Source organism: Halichoeres trimaculatus, unplaced genomic scaffold, assembly GCF_033239565.1.
Source record: "Halichoeres trimaculatus isolate MK-OKI-2021-1 unplaced genomic scaffold, fHalTri1.1 fHalTri1_scaffold_22, whole genome shotgun sequence".
NCBI classification, from domain to species: domain Eukaryota; kingdom Metazoa; phylum Chordata; class Actinopteri; order Labriformes; family Labridae; genus Halichoeres; species Halichoeres trimaculatus.
In genome coordinates, this window is record NW_027437200.1 from 1330413 (window position 1) to 1351419 (window position 21007).

At 41.1% G+C, this 21007-nt stretch overlaps 1 protein-coding gene across 1 annotated transcript in view; it reads left to right on the plus strand.

Moving 5' to 3' along the window:
- The window catches only part of LOC141811180 (diacylglycerol kinase delta), an 88631-nt gene that overhangs the window by 54067 nt on the left and 13557 nt on the right, over positions 1-21007 (plus strand). Inside the window, exons 4-21 of the mRNA XM_074699131.1 lie at positions 1830-1940; positions 3278-3358; positions 3854-3958; positions 4641-4773; positions 6448-6554; positions 8363-8488; positions 10325-10427; positions 11990-12149; positions 12327-12435; positions 13517-13656; positions 13777-13864; positions 15513-15604; positions 16521-16620; positions 19198-19263; positions 19922-20093; positions 20204-20302; positions 20452-20536; positions 20624-20731. Of these exons, the coding sequence (XP_074555232.1) occupies positions 1830-1940; positions 3278-3358; positions 3854-3958; positions 4641-4773; positions 6448-6554; positions 8363-8488; positions 10325-10427; positions 11990-12149; positions 12327-12435; positions 13517-13656; positions 13777-13864; positions 15513-15604; positions 16521-16620; positions 19198-19263; positions 19922-20093; positions 20204-20302; positions 20452-20536; positions 20624-20731 (1985 nt within the window). The remainder of the gene's footprint in view (positions 1-1829; positions 1941-3277; positions 3359-3853; positions 3959-4640; positions 4774-6447; positions 6555-8362; positions 8489-10324; positions 10428-11989; positions 12150-12326; positions 12436-13516; positions 13657-13776; positions 13865-15512; positions 15605-16520; positions 16621-19197; positions 19264-19921; positions 20094-20203; positions 20303-20451; positions 20537-20623; positions 20732-21007) is intronic.

Genomic DNA, 21007 nt, shown 5'->3' on the forward strand with positions numbered 1-21007 from the left:
GAATCAGACTCGTTTGATTACCTCATTTCACTGGTCTCAATTGGTGACCTCATAAAATCACAGCGTTGCACCATCATCACATTCTTCTGAACTTTGTCACACACTCTTAGATTTAGTATTACACACACTTTCGTTCTGCTGCTGTCAGTTGGTGGGGCAGCAGTAGTTGTCATGCAGGTCTTAAACTCCCCTGCTCCAGGTTTTCATTTTCCTGCAGGGGACCCTGCCTGCTGAGCGGCCTGCCCTGGGTCAGCACAGTGTAGATTATGTTGGAAAGACAGCATGTGGCGTGTTATTATCTGTGCTGTCTTTTTATTACGGTGCATGTACCCTTTCATGTCCTGATGTGGAGATAACGTAAACAATATCCTTTCCTTCTCTTTCCCACCAAGCTTTTATTACTCCTCTGAGGTCTCTCTGCAGTTTAAAATAAAGATGCTGTGTATGTTGTTAACTCAAGGTGAAAGTACTTCTTTTGTGTTTCCTCTGTTCTAACTCTTTCAACGCCTCTGACATGTGTTCACATACCTGTTAGTCACAGTTTACCTTTGCTCTCTGTTTGCAGTGACAGACAGGTTGAGCAAGATGTTTAGTCAGAGCTGACGTGGAGAACGTCGGGTGATGATTTTATGACCTGGTTTACCGTCTTGGCTGAGTGTGTTGACTCTTATCCCCTAGGCTCTTTATGTCATGGCGTGTTTAGTCATTTGCTGTTTTATCTAATCATTTCAGAAACATTGGAAGAGTTTGTGAGGGCTGTACCTGACTCAGAGAGTAGTGAGTGACTCAGACTCTCTAATCCCTGTCTTTAATGCATGGTTTGAGTGAAACAGTTGGTTTTAGCGTGACAGTATGATGAAGGCACATGTTTATTTCTTTGAAAAGCGACAGGCCCGTGCGCCCGTGCAGGAATGCTGCTGCAATTCGTGATGTGCAGGTATGAGGCGAACGTGATCAGAGTTTCAAGATTGCATCAGCGTTTCTGTGTGTGTGTGTGTGTGTGTGTGTGTGTGTGTGTGTGTGCTTGTGTGTGTGTGTGTGTGTGTGTGTGTGTGTGTGTGTGTGTGTGTGTGTGTGTGTGTGTGTTTGTCCTTCTGTTTCGAGAAATCAGGATCTCCATGGCGACCCTTCATGTCCTATCTCAAATTGATTACCCATAGTGCTTTCTGCCCTCTCAGGGTATGTTGTCATAAATAGAGAGGGAGAGCTAACGACTGGATGAGGAGACACACAGGCGAGCGTAAAGTGAAACAAAAAGCCTGGTAATAGAATCAGCGGAGTGTCTTTCTCTTGTGTTAAATCAAATCAAGCATTCTCACCACGTTGGATGATAATTTTCATGCAGACACGGCTGGCTGCACCTCCTCCTACCTGCAGGACATTACCTCCACTCCTTTTACTGCATTAATTCTCCCATCCACACTGCATTCTGATACCCTGAGTGTCTTCCTCTTTGTATTCTACAGATAAGCGAGGGCGCTATTTTGGGAAACATATGGGGAGATGTTTCCAGAGGCCACCTTGACTTTCCCACATTCAGATCGTAAATCAGCAGCTTAATGTTTGCGTTTACTGGGAAGTGCTTAAAAAGCAGCTCATCCGTTAGGTTAAAGTCAGCTCTCTTGGCTCATTTCAGCAGATTTTTCTGTGTCTTGGCTGTTTGTCTGACCATAAAAAGACAAGAAGTCCATCTGTATCACGGTTTCCAAAGTGATGTCCTTCTGTTTATGTGTGACCTCCAAGAAGAATAACTGTCAGCCGTGTTTTTCACAGCGTGTCGATGCTCTAACATCTCTCTCTCTCTTCCCTTTCTCCTTGTCTCTGTACAGAAAAGCGTGAAGGAGGGTATTCTGTTAAAGCAGACCAGCTCCTTCCAGAGATGGAAGAGAAGGTACTTCAAACTCAGAGGAAGGACCCTCTACTATGCCAAAGACTGCAAGGTACAACATGTTTCATACTACCTGTGGTAGCCTTTAAATTAAAACACTCTTCAATCTGTTTAAACTGAAGCTGTGAAAACAAAAACATGGTAGTAAACCAAAGATTGTAGTTCTCTTTAAAGGGGCCTGAGTTTGAAAGTGATCTTGAAAAAGTCTACCTTCTACATATATGCCTGATTGTAATCCGCACTTTAAAATGAGATTACCAGCGCCAATATTGCTGGTTACAGGTTGTTTAAAACTGCTACTTCTTAGCTTCCAGTTTGGGTTGTCCAGGACTGGATTGATCTACGGTACGTCCAGGTCTCTATGACATCACCCCAGCTGACAAAGTTTAGAGAGAAATACACAGAGATCTGTGTTTTTCTCTGCTAAAAATGATTTCTATGATTAATTTTGTAGTGATGGTGGACACTGGAGCCTAACTGTCAGACAGAAAAAGGACAGAAGAGCAGAAGAAAGATAAACAGGAGAGTAGTAAAGCCTGAGCTAAAGGCTTAGGCTCTAGAGTATCACTCTATTACACAGGGGCTAAGCTGTTTATGATAATGTTCATACCAACCCACAGTCAGCAGTTATTCTGCAGTGGTCTGTTCGAACTTGAGAGTCTATCAATAAAATGAAGAGTGAGGTTAAGTTAGCTCTGATTGGTAGATGACTGACAGGACATGACAAGGACTCACTAACGTTACACATTACAGACATGTCTCAGAGCACCGGGCTGCCAGCTGAGCTAAATATAAACAGCTACGAAACTACAAACAAACTGACAGTGTTTACTTGTTGTCACATTAGCCTACAGCTACGTTGGAGCACCAGGCTAACATGTAGCTGGCTGCTAAGATGACTTGAACAAAGAAAGTTTGTTTTGATCTGATCTCCATTTAATCCCAAAACAAACACATGCTTTACTGAAAGTCATTACAACAGTGTGCGGAGACTCTGGGCCACAAGGTGGCAAGGGAGTGCACCCAAAACAGATCCACCTCACAGCATCTTCAACACATGTAGGGCAAACTGTAATCATGACTAGGCTCACAAAACATGACTCAACAAAACACCAACTTGAAAGTGTTTTTAACTCAAGATGAGGTGTGTACATCTGTTGGTAGACCAGTGTGTCAGTCCTCTGGGGACAAATGTGTTGAGTGTGTTTAATTACGCAGCCCATTGTCAAAAACTTATGACAACAACAACAAACTCAAAAACAAAATGGTGACATCGAAGAGTCTTTGTCCCTGTGTTATACACAGACTATTGTTAATAGACATGAGAGAATGTGGTTTTACGTTCAGTCTGGTTTATGTTCCTAATGTTTGTGGCTTTCTCTCCCCTAGTCTCTTATTTTTGATGAAGTGGACTTATCAGACGCCAGCGTGGCTGAGACCAGCACCAAGAATATCAACAACAGCTTCACGGTGAGCAACAAGACTTTAGAAAATGTCTATTTTTGTATTAAAAACTTTCCAAACCAGATTTTGCTTAGCTTTTAGAGTCGAGTGATGACAGTACGACTGAGGTTTAACATAGAAACATGCTGGTGTTGCTGTCCTGCTGCTAGCTTGGTCATGTTAGCATGGTTGTTGTGAGAGGGTAGAATTGCAGTGCCTATCCCAATAAACTGATCAGATTTTCATCTTATATTTGTTATCATTTAACATGTTACATCAGATTAGAAACATTTTTTGTCGTTTCACCATTTTGTTGTCATTAGGTGGCGCCCGCGCTCTTCACCTATGTCTATGTGACTTTACTTCTGGTCACTTTGTCACTCGCAGTAGCTTTGGGTTAAAAATAATAACTGTAGATCCATCTTCTTCAGTAGCTCCAGTGTTTAGATAACTGTAGTGTTGGAAAGTTTAAAAAGCTTCAAGGACGACATTTAACTTCAACTTTCTCTCCTCCTCTTAAAGGTGATTACTCCGTTTCGCAAACTGATGCTGTGCGCAGAGAGCAGGAAGGAAATGGAGGACTGGATCGGGGCTCTCAAATCTGTCCAAAAATGGGAAACGTACGAGGTGAGTGTGTCACATTATTTCTCCTGCTGGCTGACTTCAGGAGAGCCGAAATGAGCCAAATGAATGTACCTTTGATGCTTGTTAGGAGCATGTAATCTGTTTTAATGAGAACAGGCTCTGCATCTCAATCCCTTCTTTTCTGTCCATCTGTTCTTTTGTCAACACTCCTACCTTTTCTCCTCTTCCTCTGAAGGAAATCCTCTCCTCCTCTCCTCTCCTCTATTTCCAATTCTTTATCCCTTCGCTTCTCTCTTATCTGCATTTCATTGGAGCTCTTTGCCAGCAGATTGATCTCCCTCATAAAATCAGAGTCCCTGCTTTAATAGGCTATAAAGACAGCTGAAGACTATAAGCTTTTATCCCAGCTGAAATTAAATTCTCTCAGGATTTGGGCTTTTTATGTTCCTCAGATTGTCAAACAGAGCAGCTAGGATTCATGTTAGCGTCTCTACTTGGTTAGTCTTAGATTATGTCCTGTCTTTGCCTCCTCCAGAGCTGTTTATGTCAGATTCAGATTCTTCCTCCAAACCTACGATATCCTCTCATACACACCTTGTCTTCCAGCCCAGGTCGATTGTTCTCATGTTTAATGGTTTCTGTTTGACCTTTGTGTTCCCGGTCCTCCCACACTGAGTGGGTTTTACATGTTGCACTGATGTCGTTCCATATTTCTCTCCTCCAGGCCAGCCAGTTCAACATGGAGCATTTCTCCGGGATGCACAACTGGTACGCCTGCTCACACGCCAGACCGACCTTCTGCAACGTCTGCAGGGAGGCTCTGCCAGGGGTCACCTCCCACGGCCTCTCCTGTGAAGGTTCGACACAAACACACAAATAAAAACACACTGAGGGTCCAAACAGAGGTCTTAAAGTCCGAACACTCCTTTTCTCCTTTGTTATGAAGAAACACAGTTCAGTGTCATAAATCTCTGACTCAAACAGCAGAGAGTCATTGTTCAGCATCATACAAAGAGGCCGGTGTCACTGAGAAGTAGGTTTCCAGCTCCTTGTGGTGGGGTGAGGCAGGTTACATCACACATGTCAGACACACATGAACTGCAGAGAGAAAATAACCTGAAAACGCATGTTAAGATTTTCTACTCCAACTTCCAGGAAACACTGAAGGGATTTTGATTTCAAACTCTATAGATACATCCGATTGACCTATGGCTAAGCCCCGCCCCCTCCACTCACTCGGACAAACAATGAACATTCAGTGACAGGTGCTATGGCAGGTGTCACAGTGGGAGACATTTCACAGGGTGCTGTTGATGATTTTTGGAGACATACAGATCACAGATCATCTTTCAGTCACCAAAAGTCTCTGAAGTCCACAGTGGAGGGCGATATGAATCATTTTATTGGTGAGAAGGTCGTTAAAAACTCAATTTACAGCTCCCAGAGCAAACCTGATAAACAGCATCTGGTTAGCATTAGCATCTCAGACAACAAGACAGAGGATCAGCATCAGCCAGGACAAAAATATAACCTTCTTTTTACCATCTTTACCAAGAGTGTGTCTCTGTTAGTTTGGAGCTACAGGATTTACACTGAATCATTCAGCACAACGTTTAACAACCTTTGTTATCTCAGCTATTACGGATAAGCTAATGAAGCTAAGCTCCAGAGGCTAAGGTTAGTTTAAGTAGAGCCTTTTAAACAATAGCTAACAATGATGTACGATCACCAAAGAACAAAAACTAGAACAAAACAGGCCAATGAACTCCCAACAAACAAAGAGACATGATAGCACAAGCTAATCACGGGTATTTGACACATACCTTGTTAGCAGAAAGCTAATTCACGTCACTCTGCGTCCCATGCTGCTCCTGAAAGTAACTGAATGCAAGTGAAATTTAAGCCAAACTTAACCCTTTTTTAGAAAAAAAGCTTTATCTATTTGGAATTTCATTTTACTTTTGGTTGTTTTTCCTATGTCCACTACCGTAGCCGTTCTGGATAGCATCTCCACTCACCATATTTAATAGGCAAAGGCAATTTCCCACTGAATGCACTATGAGTGGCTGATGTAACCACACTTTCTCTCTGGCCAGAAACGACCAGACACAGCAAAAGTATTAACATCCAGGCAGAGGAGGGGGTTGGGCAGGCACAGACACTGACACACATGCATAGAGGCCCAGAGGAGACAATTGAGCAGGATTATCTCTGTAAGAGCTAATGTTTTATTTTTTGGGAAAATCCTGCAGATCCTACCTTCAATGAAACCTTAATATTTTTTCCAGCAAAGTCACAATACGTTGCCTCAATTATCAAGAAATTCAGAAAAACTTAATAAAACTGAACTAAAACTGACTTTCTGCAATGTATTTTTCATTCCCATACAGGCAGAGAATGTCTGCCTGTATGGGAATGGCTAAATGCTCTATGATTGGCTCAACAAGTTTGAGGGCGGGGCTTACCCATGGGTCAATTTTTGAAGAAATTTAAGTTTCTTGTGATGACATTTATCTATTTGTCATTTGCAGTCTGTAAGTTCAAGGCTCACAAGCGCTGTGCCGTTCGCTCCACCAACAACTGCAAATGGACCACTCTGGCCTCCATAGGAAATGACATCATCGAGGACGAGGAAGGGGTGAGCTGTTTTTAAATGTTCATTACATATAGATGTATTTAAGCCAGTCTTTTAAAGTTTCAGATTATTTATTAGGAAAAAGTTGATTTCTACTGTGAGAAAGAGTAGTCATGACTTTGGGTGTGGCTTTATAAACAGACGGTGGTGAAGCTTTGTTTCATGAAGATGCTGAAGAAAGCGCTGAAAATGAGTTCTAATGTGCAATACTGAGGAAAAAAAATTTGAAGGGTTACGCTTTTGCTCAGAATGAGAACATTTATTGCAGAATGTGGTGATGCTAATGCTAGACTTGATGAAAGCGCACATGTTGCACTTAGCAAAATGAAACGTTTATTTATATTTACTATAAGAGTAAACAGACTGGCCTTTTTATTTTTTATAATTTTATTCTATATTTTGCATTTTGCTGTGCAAAACAGTGTTGTTTAATAAACTCGTTATGAGAGAGATCGTTTTGGCATTTATTTGGGATACATTATGGTTTTGAAATAATTGAACAACAGAAAAATTATCATTAGACTAATCGTCCAATTAATCATTAGATTAATCGACTAATCGATAAAATAATCGTCCGATTAATCGTTTTAAAAATAATCGTTTACCCCCAGCCCTAATATTTACGTCAACTTGTTCCATGTTAATGTGCTGGGTTGGTTGAAAGCAATAATTTTAGCTTCAGCTTAAGTGACCCTAAAATGATTGTTTTCAGCCAACCTAATACATTTACATGGAACCAGCTGACAACATACATTAAATCAAGGTCAATTTTTCAGTTTTTGAGTGGGACACTGAGGATAATGCTGATTAATTGCACAAGATGATGAAGATGCTGTAAATAATCATATAATATGCTGAAAAGATCAAATAATGTTATGAAAATGATGAAGATGATAAAGCAGATGATGAAATGACAAAGATGATGCTTTACTTCCTGATGAACTTCCAGAGACAGTGCTGGAACTACTCTATACTGTGCAGTTCTGAAAAAAAAGTTCAAAGTGATCAATGTTTTGCTTGGGATGAGGAAGATTGATACTGAAGTAAAATGAGGAAGAGGATGCTAAAAGTGCTAAAGAAGGTGCTGAAAGTGCACACGATGGCATAAAAAAAATTCAAGATACTGCAGATGAATTAGTTGCAGAACATGATTAAGATGCTGAACAGATCGAATTAACATTCAGAAAATTATAACGGTAGAACTTCAAATGACTAAGCAGATAATGAAATGATGAAGATGTTGCTTAAGCTGCAGAAAATTCTTGGGAATGGCTTAAAATATGGAGGATCATGTGGAAAGTTTTAAAAATCCAACTGAAGTGACAGGAATCATGCTAAAACTGAAGAAGCAATCATTGCATATAGGGCTGGGTACCGAATTTGGTACTTTTATAGGTATCGACCGAATTCTGTTAAAAGTACCGGGTATCGATTCATGTAAAACCCAAAGGTACCATGTTTAGGTACCTAAATGCATCCTTGTGACTGTGAGGGAGTGGAAGAGTGGGAGATATTCCATGCTGGACACGAGCACAGCAATGCAAGGTTATATTTTGAAGAATACATTTGTTAAATTGAATTTATTTTATATTTCATGATTAAACAAATTGATATTTTTTACCACATAAACTCAAAACAGTACCAAAACTTGGTACCGTTGAGTACCGGTACCGATTGCCAGGTACCGGGCATTGGTACTGTATCGTTTCAAATGTGAAAGGTACCCATCCCTAATTGCATACAAATAATTTCAGGTAATTCAATTTTGTTTGACTGGCTTTTAGTTGAGTGTCTGTGGGTTTTCCCTCTAGGTGTTCATGCCCCACCAGTGGCTGGAAGGAAACCTGCCAGTGAGCGCCAAATGTGTGGTCTGCGACAAGAACTGTGGCAGCGTGCGGCGGCTGCAGGACTGGCGCTGCCTCTGGTGCAAGGCCATCGTAAGTGTGATGGACTCCTGACTGCGTGCTGTCAAACAAACTGTCTTATCAGCTCAGTCTCATTCACTCAGAACATCACGGCTGGCCCTGAGGATTTTTCAGAAGTCAAACAAAATCAGTGTCAGAGAATAGGGTAATCCCAGAGAATGTGAAATATTGTGAGAAAAAGAAGCTGGAGTCTTTTTCTGGACATCAAACTGACAGATATCATCAGAGGATTGTGACTCTCAGTGACTTTCAGTGTGGAAATGCCCCTGAGCTTTCTCATCTTGACTCAGTCCCCGGCACTTTCAAACACTAGAGGTCTCAGAAAGTTCACTCCAGTTATCAGAGTAATAGGACGGCTCTGAAGGTGGGAGCAGAGATCTTCAGGGGGGAAGAGGAGGCAGGTTTAAATGAGAAATTTCACAGGGGAGATGAATTTCTGTCAGCTGACTCTGACCTAATTTCTGACTGAGAAAGATGACCATTAATAATTTTCCTCTGGAGGAACATTAACAAGTCTGAGATTGACCGGTGGAGTCCAGTAAGAGCTGGTCCTCTGAAGGAGAGACAGAAAGCCATCAGAGTTACCGGTGTGCGCCTGTAGTTTTGGAAAGACTTGTTTGAGTTTTATCTCTGAGTTGTGTTTGTATTCAAAGTTTTCACAGTGTTAGCCTATTTTTTATCTTTATTATCTCAGTGCCTTTTAAGAGGGTGTGTGGTTTTCTTTTTTTTCAGCCAGAGCTCGACCTTAAGGTTGTGGGCGAAGGCCTCCTTAAAACCCTACGATTATTCTTTCTTTCTTAGTTTCTTCCATGCCTTGAACCCCAAATTACATGCCTTCAGAGTGCTGATAGTCATAACAAAACATGCCACAAGACAAGGTGAAAAATACATGATTTTATCGCAAAAATCTTTGCTCCATAGCCCCACCTACAGAATACCTATAGATACCTATAGAATATTTATTATTTATTATTTATTTATTTTTCTGGTATTTTCCAAATCTCTCATGTGTTTACTAGTCCCACTGACAATCAAAAACGTTATGAAAGGCTTTTTTGTAACTCAAGGGGTGCAGCCAGGCCAACGTCTAGTCGGGACCACACATGTTCAGTGTAACGGCCTGAACTATGCTATTATTTTTACTTGAAAGTACAGCGCCCCTTAATGCCAACAGGAAGTCGCATGCTTTACTCCTTAGTGTTGTATATGTTCAGCTCCCTTTTTCAGCATCATACCCTGACAGGCACACCAGGGAGGGCCCTCTGATCTTTATTTTGTCCCTGTGGTGCCCCCATCATATCTTCACTGACTTTACATCTTTACTGATTATTGGTAAGAGATGTGAACAGTTAGTCTCCACCTGGTGTAAGCAGTATAAATCAATCATCCACATCCACCTGCAGTCAGCAGTTAAATACCTTAAACTACAGAAAAAATAAAAGTCACTAAAGACTCAAGCAGAAAGTCCTCTGGATGTGTCTCCACTTAGCAAAGGCTAAGCTGCTTTTACGTGTGAAATGAAAATGATTTTCACTAACACTGATGCACAGACACACACACACACGCACACACACACACACACAGACACACACACACATACACACACACACGCACACACAGAGGTGTGTTGTGTGTGAAATGAATCAGAGCTGTAAGAGCTGTAAAGGTTTAAACCTGACATTTGGTGGTTTCAGAGGGATTTAATGACCTTTCTGCTTCTGCTGAAATATAGAATTGCTATTGAGACATCTGACTCCTTGTGTGTGTGTGTGTGTGTGTGTGTGTGTGTGTGTGTGTGTGTGTGTGTGTGTGTGTGTGTGTGTGTGTGTGTGTGTGTGTGTTTTGCAGGTCCACAACAGCTGTAAAGAACAAATGGGGAAGGTGTGTCCCCTGGGTCACTGCAGAGTGTCCATCATTCCTCCCACTGCACTTAACAGCATCGACTCAGATGGTGAGACACCCTATACTCTGACACACACACACACACACACCCTTTGTTCCAAGAATTACATCATACAGAGGGATCAAAGTTCTGCTGATGTTGAAACGAACCTGAAGTCCTTGAAGCTCATCTTCAATCTTTTTCTGTGATGTACATTTAGAGGTGGGCACCAAATTGGGTACACTTTGATAGGTACCCACCAAATTCTGTCTGAAGTACCAAGTACCAATTCAGGTTAAATCAATCAGCACCATGTTTAGGTACCTAAACACATTCGCTGTGACTGTGAGAGAGTAGAAGAGTAGGCAGCTCTCTATGCTGGACATGAACACAGCATTAAAAGTTTATAAACTGAAGAATAGACATGTTAAATTGAAAAACTTTGAGCTTTTATTATGAAACAAAATAATATTTATCACCTCATAAACATACACAAAGGTACTAAAACTTGGCGCTGTTGAGTACAATACGATACGATCGTCAGGTGCTGGGCATTGGTGCTGTATCCTTTCTAATATGAAAGGTACACATCCCTATGTACATTTTTAAAATATTTTTTTCAGTTTACTAAAACTTATTTCAGTACAAGACAATAGGATTGCAAAATCTTGCGAATTTTCAAGGTTGGAAATGTTGCTTGGTAATTTTCTGGAATTCATACTAACTGTAATTACCTGGTCATAAACATGTATGAATTATCCCCAACTTGGTTTGTTATAAGCAAACACACATGCAAACATGTCAAAGGTTATATTTTAAAATGACATTGTAAATTCATTTTCAGGAATAATCTCTGACTGAGTCAAACTGTCATGAATATAGGCAAAAATAATTTTTAACTTTTAAAAGTTCAACACATTTTGATGAGCATTTGTTAGGTTAACTTCATTGTGTCCATACATTAACGTTAAACCATCCCATCAAACATTCTGACCTCAGCTGTCATAAAAACTGACCCTGACAGGACTTAAAGGGTCCAGATCCAGAAATGTGGTCTGAAATGCTGTGGGCTGGTGAAGCAGTGATTGAAGCTTGGAACTGATTCATGGTACACAGCTGAATTTGCAGTCAGTCATCTTGTTTCATTTTTGAAAACAATTTGATGAGAAGAAAAAGGAAATTTCCCAGAGATTTTTTAGAAAAACTTATTTAAGTTTAGGACAAAAAAATATTTATTCCAAATATTCCCAGGCTAAAATCCCTGTGGTAATTTTCAGGAAATGTTCCTGAAATTTAACGGTAATTTCCCAACCTTTGAAAGCCTCCTAGCCAACAGACTGATAGTTACTTAGTTTATTTGTCCCCAAAGGGAAATTAGGGTGTGGCAGGGATCACAGACATTTGGCAACAAAATCAGTAAAAATTACATGAAAAGACAATGCGTTCACGAAGAGAAGAGGGGAAAAAAAAGAAGAGTTAGAGGCCATGATAAAAAGCTAAAATATGAAGTCTATGTTTAAACTGCAGTTCCACAAATGTCCACTTGAAACTGGCAGCAGACACTCCAGAGGAAACAAACTGTGACCTCCATATTTATGTCTGTGGTATTAATTAACAATCCCTCTCTTCAGGTTTTTGGAAGGCCACCTCTGCATCTTGCTCCAGCCCCCTCCTGGTCCTGTGTAACTCCAAAAGTGGGGACAACCAGGGTGTGAAGTTCCTCCGCAAGTTCAAGCAGCTCCTCAACCCAGCTCAGGTCTTTGACCTGATGAACGGGGGGCCGGAGCTCGGGTACGTCCTGTTCTCGCTGACTCTTGGTGTTTTTTAATTACACGAGTTGTTAACAAGTGATCAGGCTGTGAGCGTTTAATTTGGTGGAGTTTCTACTTCGCCTTTAAATGTCATCTCCCTCTTAACATTTGGTGCTAACCTTCCTCCTCGTTCTCTCCTCCTCCTCCTCCCTCTCAGCCTGCGCCTCTTCCAGAAGTTTGTGACGTTTCGTATCCTGGTGTGCGGAGGAGACGGCAGCGTGGGCTGGGTGCTCTCGGAGCTGGATAAACTCAACCTCCACAAACAGGTGAGCTGGAGAAAGAGGAGGAGGAGGATGATTTCATGGTGAGAAAAGCTGACACAGGAGATTAATGCTGGGTCTCTACTTTTCTGTTCAGTCCTCTGAAACTTGAAATGGTCAGTACAGAAAACCTTCCTCTAAGCCTGATTAGAAGTACAACAGCTTTGAGTCAGTTTGGATTTAAAAGTCTCATTAGCAGGAAATGGGTCAAACCATGTGACTTTATATGGATTTCAGAAACTTCTGTGGCAAATCTGGAGCTAAAACTCACCTGCTACCTAGCTTAGCATAGTGAAATAAGTGGAAACAGCAAAAATAGCTTTAGAGTTACAAAATAACTTGAAAGCCAACAGCCAAATACGGAATATCACGGAGGGGGAGAAGTGACCAGTGATGCACTGATAAGTGGAACTAATGGCTAAATTTCATGGATTTAACTCAAATTGATTAACACTGACATGGCTTTTATTCTAATGTAGCATATCATTCTGAAAATGAAAAGCCATGTCAATGAAACTTTTCACATTTACAGATTGTGGCAGTGGTTGGCAAGACGCTAAGAATAGCTTTTTATCGTAAATAATACATTTGCTTGTAATACAAATATAGCATTAATGTTAAGCTTAATACTAAGTGCTATGTTCAATGCTGAATCAAGCTATGGATGAAAGTAAGCTACATGCTAATCTAAATGTAAGGCTAAATTAAACCACATGCTACAATAAGCAAGTCAGCCAAGAAATGGGGCTAACCAAGCTACATGCTAAGTCGAATGCTAAACTTTGTGCTTCAATAAGCTGAAAAACCAAGCATTTCTTTCGTCTTTAGGAGTGGGCACATGTCTGAAGATGACAAAAGGAAGAACCTACAACATCCTGTTGCCTTGATAGAGTCCACACTTCCTGTTTCCTTTAAAGCTGTGCATACTTCCTGTGTGAGGTTTTGCAAGCAGTGACAGAACAAACAGTCAGAATTCAACACCAGAACCACCCAGAAAAAAGTGTCTTTGCCTGCTTTTGAGGAAAGAAAGGCTGGTATTTGCTGGTTTGCAGACGATGTGGTGATGTATGTGGTCTCCTCCCTGCAGTGCCAGCTGGGTGTGCTCCCTCTGGGAACAGGGAATGATCTGGCTCGTGTCCTTGGCTGGGGAGGCCTCTGTGACGACGACGCTCAGCTGCTGCAGATCCTGGAGAAACTGGAGAGGGCCACTACCAAAATGCTAGACAGGTGAGAACGTCCCTTTCTGGTCTTAGTGCTGAGCTACGTGAGGGCAGTGGTAACTTATAGGATGCTGAGGCTGTTGATTTTCCATCCTTCACCTGATAAAAAAGTTTCCTCTGTCTGCAGATGGAGTGTCATGACTTATGAGGTGCCCACCAGCGCTAAACGCACAGCCACCGTGAAAGAAGACGACAGCCCTGATTCTCCTCTGCAGGTAAATGACTCTGCAGGAACTTTGAGGAAAACACCTGCTTGTTGGCAGATGGTTTCCATAAATTAGCCCCACAAAGCCAGACCTCGCATGCTGGAGAAATGATTGTGAAAACACCTTCTGAGGATGATTACGCCTGGCAGCTGGAAGCCAAAACAATCAGGTGTAAACGTTGGGGAGCAGCGGAGACTTTGATTGAAACTGAAGATACTTCTAAACTTATGGGTGTTAGTTAACGGACAGGCTGCAGAGCCGTCACATTTCCTTAAAGCACTCATCAGTCAGCTGTTAGATAGCTGAATGCTAAGCCAGTCAAAGGAAACAGATATTTTGTGAGTGACAGCTGGTCACATGGGCTGAAACATTGGACCTACATTTCCATACAGTGTTTTCAGGTCGTTTGTTTGCAAAGCTTTGAGTAAATATGAACAGTCAAGGAGTGGTGTTTACACTCAGTTTCAAACAGGAGACTCGTGATCCACCATGTGACATGTATTTAAGGTGGTATTACCAAAAGCTTTTTGGTTCAGGTATTTTTTTGAAGTCAGCAAATAGATTACAGGGCACAGTGTTTAAACACACAACAGTGCTGTTTTTGTGCTGTGATTTTTTAATTAAAGACGGGGGTATTGGGTTTTTTTTGTCTCTATTTTGTCTTTCTGGTGCCCCCAAATTGTCTTTATTTGATTTACAGCTCAAAAAATCCCTGTATTTTTCTTTCTGATGTTTTAGAAAACCTTCATTTCAGCCTTTGTCTGAAATTGCTTGTTGAAGCTACCCTCTGATTGGCCAGCCTATTACAGCATTAAAGAACATATTTACAGCCTGATTCAAAAAAAGAGCTTAGCTCTGAAACACTAATTTCACTAGTGACACACACTCATTTTTTTGTCACTCAGCCGATATTTAGAGCACGATTTTGTCCAATCAGAGGCACAGCTCAGGTCATGTGACTAACAGGCGCCTTATAGCTGTTAGCATGGGGGCTGAATCTCGCTCGCCGTGTAAGCTGATTTACCTTAAAACTGTGTTTCAGAAACTAAATTATTCTGAATTCATTTATTATACAGACTATAGGATGGAAGGGTAGGCACAGACCTTGGTGATTGAGGCCCCACCTTCTCCAACGTATCATGAACCAGTTCGGAGATCCTCATGCCATGACCTTATAGTTTCAGCAAGTCTTGTTCAGATCTGGTGCTTTTTATGGAACAGTGTTTTTTGAGTGTTTACAGATGAATTTCAGAATTTCTGAATAATGTTGAAAAAACAGTAAAAGACATTGATAGTCATTGACTTAAAAAAAATGTAAAAAAAAAAAAAAAAAAAAAAGCTGAATTCAGTCTAAACCTGGTGAAATCCAACTACTGAACTGTTTTGAAATTCCAAAGCAGATTAGGAACTTGTCTCTCTAATAAGACTCAGTCCTCTGTGGTCCTCATCCTGGTGTTTGACTCGCCACAAAACAACCATTATTCCTGGTTTTTCCACTCGTGAAGTTTTAAAACACAGAAATTGAATGTCTTTTCTGGCTAAAATTTGGGATTATATTCCCAGATGTAATCTGATTGAATAATCTTTTTAATCACCTGTTTTGAGGATGTGATCCAATCACGAAGCTTCTCTATAACTCTCTCTCCATCTCCTTCAGGTCCACATCACTCAGTATGCAGACTCCGTGGCCTCCCACCTCGCCAAGATCCTGGACTCAGACCGGCACAGTGATGTCATTTCCTCTGCCAAGTACGTCTCATAAACACGCTCAGGGAAAACCAAACAGTGAAGCGTTAAGGTCAGAATAAAGGTGGAGGGAGGGAGAAGAGAAGGAGAGAAGGAGACAAAGAGAGAGTGTCTGCTCAGAGGGTATCGATCCTTTTACTTTAATCTCATCCCGAAGGACACACACTTTCCCTCTCTAACACACACACACACACACACACACACACACAAACATTAAGTGGTGCCTGGCTGTAAGTGAAGCAGACAGATAGATCAGTATTTAGGCCTCGTCCTCACTGCATTACTGCATTAGTCGTCTTCCTTTGGGAAGAGAGAGGCAGCCATTACTGAGCTCTTTCATCCTTTATCTGTGTGTGTGTGTGTGTGTGTGTGTGTGTGTGTGTGTGTGTGTGTGTGTGTAACACTGCTGCTGATTGTAGTGGACACCTCTCGGGCCCATTCTGGACCCCTCCAGGGACTTTAGGACACAATGAAAGCACATCCTCATGGAAACGTCCCACCTCAGAGTGTCTTATCCGGTTCATGGGAGATGACCTGGTGTTTCCCAAGTGTGTCGGTGTTTTTGAAACACTGATTTTAAGATAATTACTCATGAGCTCAAAGCTGCTGATCTGCAGGATTTTCTGCAGCCATGTTCACCTCACAGGATCTGATATTTGCTGAAAGCAGGGGGTGTGTGTTAGCGTGCAGAATGCTGCCTGCTGAGTCACACCGCGGCAGAGTAACAGCTGTGAGTAAAGTGTGTGTGCGTGCGTGTGTGTGTGTGTCTGTGCGTGTGTGTGTGTGTGTGTGTGTGTGTGTGTGTGTGTGTGTGTGTGTGTGAAGAGCAGGTAGGCACGAAACCAGAAAAATGTTTGATTGAACTGAAAACATGTTGAATTTAGCTCATAGTAACATGTTAATCCCCTTGCTCTGAAAGGTTTCTGTGTGGGACGGTGAATGATTTCGTGGCGGAGGTGGGGAAGGCGTATGAGAGAGCCACAGAGAACAAGGAGGAGGCCGACGCCATGGCAAAGAAGGTAAACGCTTTTATTTAGTGTGTGTGTTTGTTATATAAGCGTTTGTGTAACACTAAGAAGTGGGCAGTGTAGGGGTGTGTGTGTGTGTTCAGAGGTTCACAGTCATCACTCCCTCTGCTACTTCAGCTCATATCTGGCTCTTACATTGTTTCAAGTGAAGATCTAAAGTGTGTTTCAGTTTGAGGCACTTTACCTTAGTGCTATCAGCTAATGCAATTTTATTCCATTTTATTTGGCGAGCATCCTCTTTTTTAGTCTGTTTCACTACTTTGTTTTCATTAGCAGTGCTTGCTCCCTTCACTGGCTTTCTGTATAACTCGAAGACTGAAGTCCAAGCAGATGTTTGTTTTATTTTAAATACAAATTGTCTTTTGAGACCTTATATAAGCCACATTCACCTGGCAAGTCCTTAAGATGACAATTGAATGGCTTGTTAAGAGTAAAAGCATCTGTCATTAGGGTCAGAAAAATGTACTTGTCAAGTTGATAGAAATATGAGTTTTCTTTTTAAAAACCCAAACATAAACAAGCAAATTTTTCATACCTTTATTTCTAAGACCATCAGGTGTCTTTTTTTTCTGTATCTTTGTAATCAGCCAGTTTTCTGGACTGACAGGTCTTATAAGACAAATAATGATAAAAATCAGACACTAACATTTAGATTCCAGTTTTTTGGTATTGGATTGGCAGAAAGATTTTACAGCATTTTGACAAGAAAATTCAAATTCCCTTTTTCTGTCTTTTCATGTGGGTAAAATGTTTTTACTTCAATAATTTTCTGTCTTTACCTCGAGTAATGGTTAGTGAGTCCAAATTAACATCAGCTCTTGAACTTTGTGTCGTTGAAATTTTTGTTTGTGTGTGATTTTGGCGCCCTCTATGGAGAAACTTGGGTCTTTTTCTTCCTAACTTTATTCTGAAAATATTCTCTGTATAGCTTGCTAAAACAAAGCGACCACCAGGAATTTGTTTGAAATTTTCTACAACATAATTTTTAATGCTTGTAACAGCTACATCTGAGTCAGTGCTGTTTGAAAACAAATAATTAAGACGTACTGCTTTGTCCACAGGGGGCGCCACAATAAACACACTACCTAGGTCACGGCATATTTCACATCTTATTGAGTAAAGTTTACTAAACAGACTAGGGATGCACAATATTGGATTTTTGCCGATATCTGATACGCTGATATATCGAAACCCCTTTTGGCCGATACCGATACAGATACCGATACAGATAACACAAGTTTGTTCGTTTTTTTCACTGTAAAGAAAGCTAAGTCTATCCTGTACTGGAATTTATGTTACTCTAATTGTGACGGTCTTATTTGTTTGAGAAACACACATAAAACAAGACAAAAAAATATTTGATTTTACCATAAATAAAAAAATGTATTATTTTTTCAAACTAAAGACATTCAGTATTGAAATACAGAAAAATAATTTCTTTAGATCACATGAACTTTAAATGTACAATGCATTTTTAAACATAACCAAGTTGCATTTGATTATTTTAGAGCTACTGTAACAACCTGGTGACAGACACAGAGCTCTGCAGTGCAAATAAATGAAGTGCTACATTTTATTTAAGGAGCTTATTTTTCAGATGGAAAACAATAATAATCTTAACTGAATAGCACCTTATCGGCTATGCTTATCGGCAGAAATTTTCATATCTGCCGATACTGATAAATGTGTTTTTAAGCTTTTATCAGCCGATACCGATATTGTGCCGATAATATCGTGCATCCCTAAAACAGACCTTTAAAGCTCCTGTGAGAAACTTTCTGTTTGTATCAAGTTTGGCGCCCTCTGTGGAAAACGTGGTACCTCTTTTTCTTGCTAATTGTGTGTTTGAAACTCCACCTCTTTGACCCACAAAAGCAAACAAGACAACTAAAGTTATTATTCCTTAAAAATACTTTTTAAAGCCTTTAACACCCACATCTGAGTATCCGCCAACAAAAATAACAAAAAAAGTTCAGATGTAGGGGGCGCCGCAATCAGGAAATGCAACGAAACCTTACAGGGGCTTTATTTTACATTTTATTAAAGTACAGTTTACCAAACAGGCTTTTAAAGCTTCTGTGAGGAACTTCCTATTGGTGGTTATTTTGGCACCCCCTGTGGTGAAGTTGCTTTTTATGCTGTCGTCCACAAACTAAATTTTTTCCTGTAATCTGAATCCTTGTAATTAGATCTTGGAAGCCCAGGTTTTCTCGTTGTTGGTCTTGTTTTCTTTTGTAGGTCATAAAGAGGTATCTGTGTAATCCGTCTGTTTCATAAGCAGCTAAAATCTCCTCACAGAGACATTTTAACTCGCTGTCAGTCTGCTTTTCTGTAATTTTCCACATCATGAGAAGTTTCAGTGGCGCCCGGAGGGAAACGCTCCCGTTGCTCTAACAAATAAAGACCTCTGTGCTCTGTATATATTGATTTCATGCTGGTAACTTCAGCCACATCTGTGGGGATTAAGGAATCTGGGTCATCACTTCAGTTTGTTGTTTTTTTCCCACTGTGAATTTATTTTATGGAAATATAAACATCTCTTCCTCTGCGTCTGTCTCTTTTTCTCAGTGTGCTTTGCTGAACGAGAAGCTGGACTCCCTCGTCAAAGCTTTAAGTGAGGAAGCAGAAGCTCAGGTATAAACAGCTTTCTCTCTGTTTCATGACGTTCAGTGACTTAGCTTCAGACTAGCAGCTTTTTAAGGCTCAAAGTTGGCTCCTGAAAGGAGACAAACACCTTATATTTCTGACACTCTAAGGTGTTGTTTGCTCTGAGAGGATAAAAGTCATCCTCCTCACTTTCTAACCCCCCCGACTCGACCTGGTCCTTTAACAGAGATAACCATGAAAACACTATTCCTCCAAACATCTTAACTCTCCCCACAGGAGCTCAAACAGCACACCTCTCATCACCTTTTATTCCCATGTTTCCTTTGGAGCTTTCTCTCTGGAAGAGAAGACACAGCCATCAGAGTGTCAGCAGGAATCTGCCTCCTGCTCCGTAAAAGGCAGAAAGCAGTGAAATCTAACTTTGTGTCAAGCGTCTGTTTATTTTAAACATAAAACATGGAAATCCCCTCTTTCCTGCACTTAAGTGAAAATGAGCCTCCTGTTGGAGCACTTTAGGGCTCCACGGAGCAGTAACAGTAAACATTTGAGCAAGGAGACGTTTTTCTGCTTTAGTGATGATGTTTCAAAGCTGCAGGGCTCCCTCTGCTCTGAAAATGAAATAAGACTCTTTAGAATATGAAAGGCTCTTTCGCACAGATTAACTTCTCCTTTCTGTCTTGTACAGGTGGTGCCTGCAGGGTCAGTGCCCAGCCAGGAGAGTGGCAGCTCCAGCCCGGGGGAAAGTGGCGGCGAATCGGGCTCAGAGGGTAAAACGTACCGCTCCAAGGAGCAGCTGATGCTGCGGGCGAATAGCCTGAAGAAAGCTCTGAGGCAGATCATCGAGCAGGCCGAAAAAGGTACAAGAACGACCCCTCCAATCACAGCCGGAGGTGGTTTTTCTATTCTACCCACTGACATGCTATCGTACTTCATCTCTTGGTGCCTTTTCCGTCCGTCATCATTGTAGTGGTGGACGAGCAGAACCGACACACGCAGGTCCAGAGGATGTCGTCCTCGTCCTCCATCAAAAGAGAAAACAGTGAAGAGCTGAAGGACGCTGAGTCGCGTAAGTGTCACTCTGAGTTAAGACTCAAAGTGAAGGCTGTGCTCTGAAATCCAGAGGAAAACATCGTTGGTGTTTCAAAACCTGGAGCCTTGCATTTGTCAGAAAAGATTTTTAGAAATCTTTGGAAGTGACATTCTGATTATTTCCAGGTCCAGGAAGTCTCAGTCCTACCTCCCCCATCGTCCTGGAGAAACCGGAGAGCCTCCACACCGTCACTTTCAACGAGGACTCCGTGTACGTAGATGCCCATCCTGTTCATGAACTATACACTCTCATTAACCAGTTACAGCTTTCTGATAAACACTTTCAAACTGTTCGTAGGCAATGTTCAGAGAAGTGCGTCATGAACAACTACTTTGGCATCGGCCTAGACGCAAAGATTTCTCTGGAGTTCAACAACAAGAGAGATGAGCATCCTAAAAAATGCAGGTATGACAATTCAGCCCTGAAAACAGAAAAACTTTGTTAAAGTGATCACGTCAAGAGATTTACCTCTTGAACTACATATACAAGGTGTTTTTACATGATAATCCGTACAAAGATCAGACGCATTAAGCAGTGTATCCTCTGCATATAAAGAAAGCAGCACACACTAATAGATCAGTATAGAGGCTTTTTACTCAGTAGAGTACAGATGAATTCCATCCCATCTTCATGAGTTAAACACGTAAACACACTGAGAAATAAATTTTTGGATGTATAATT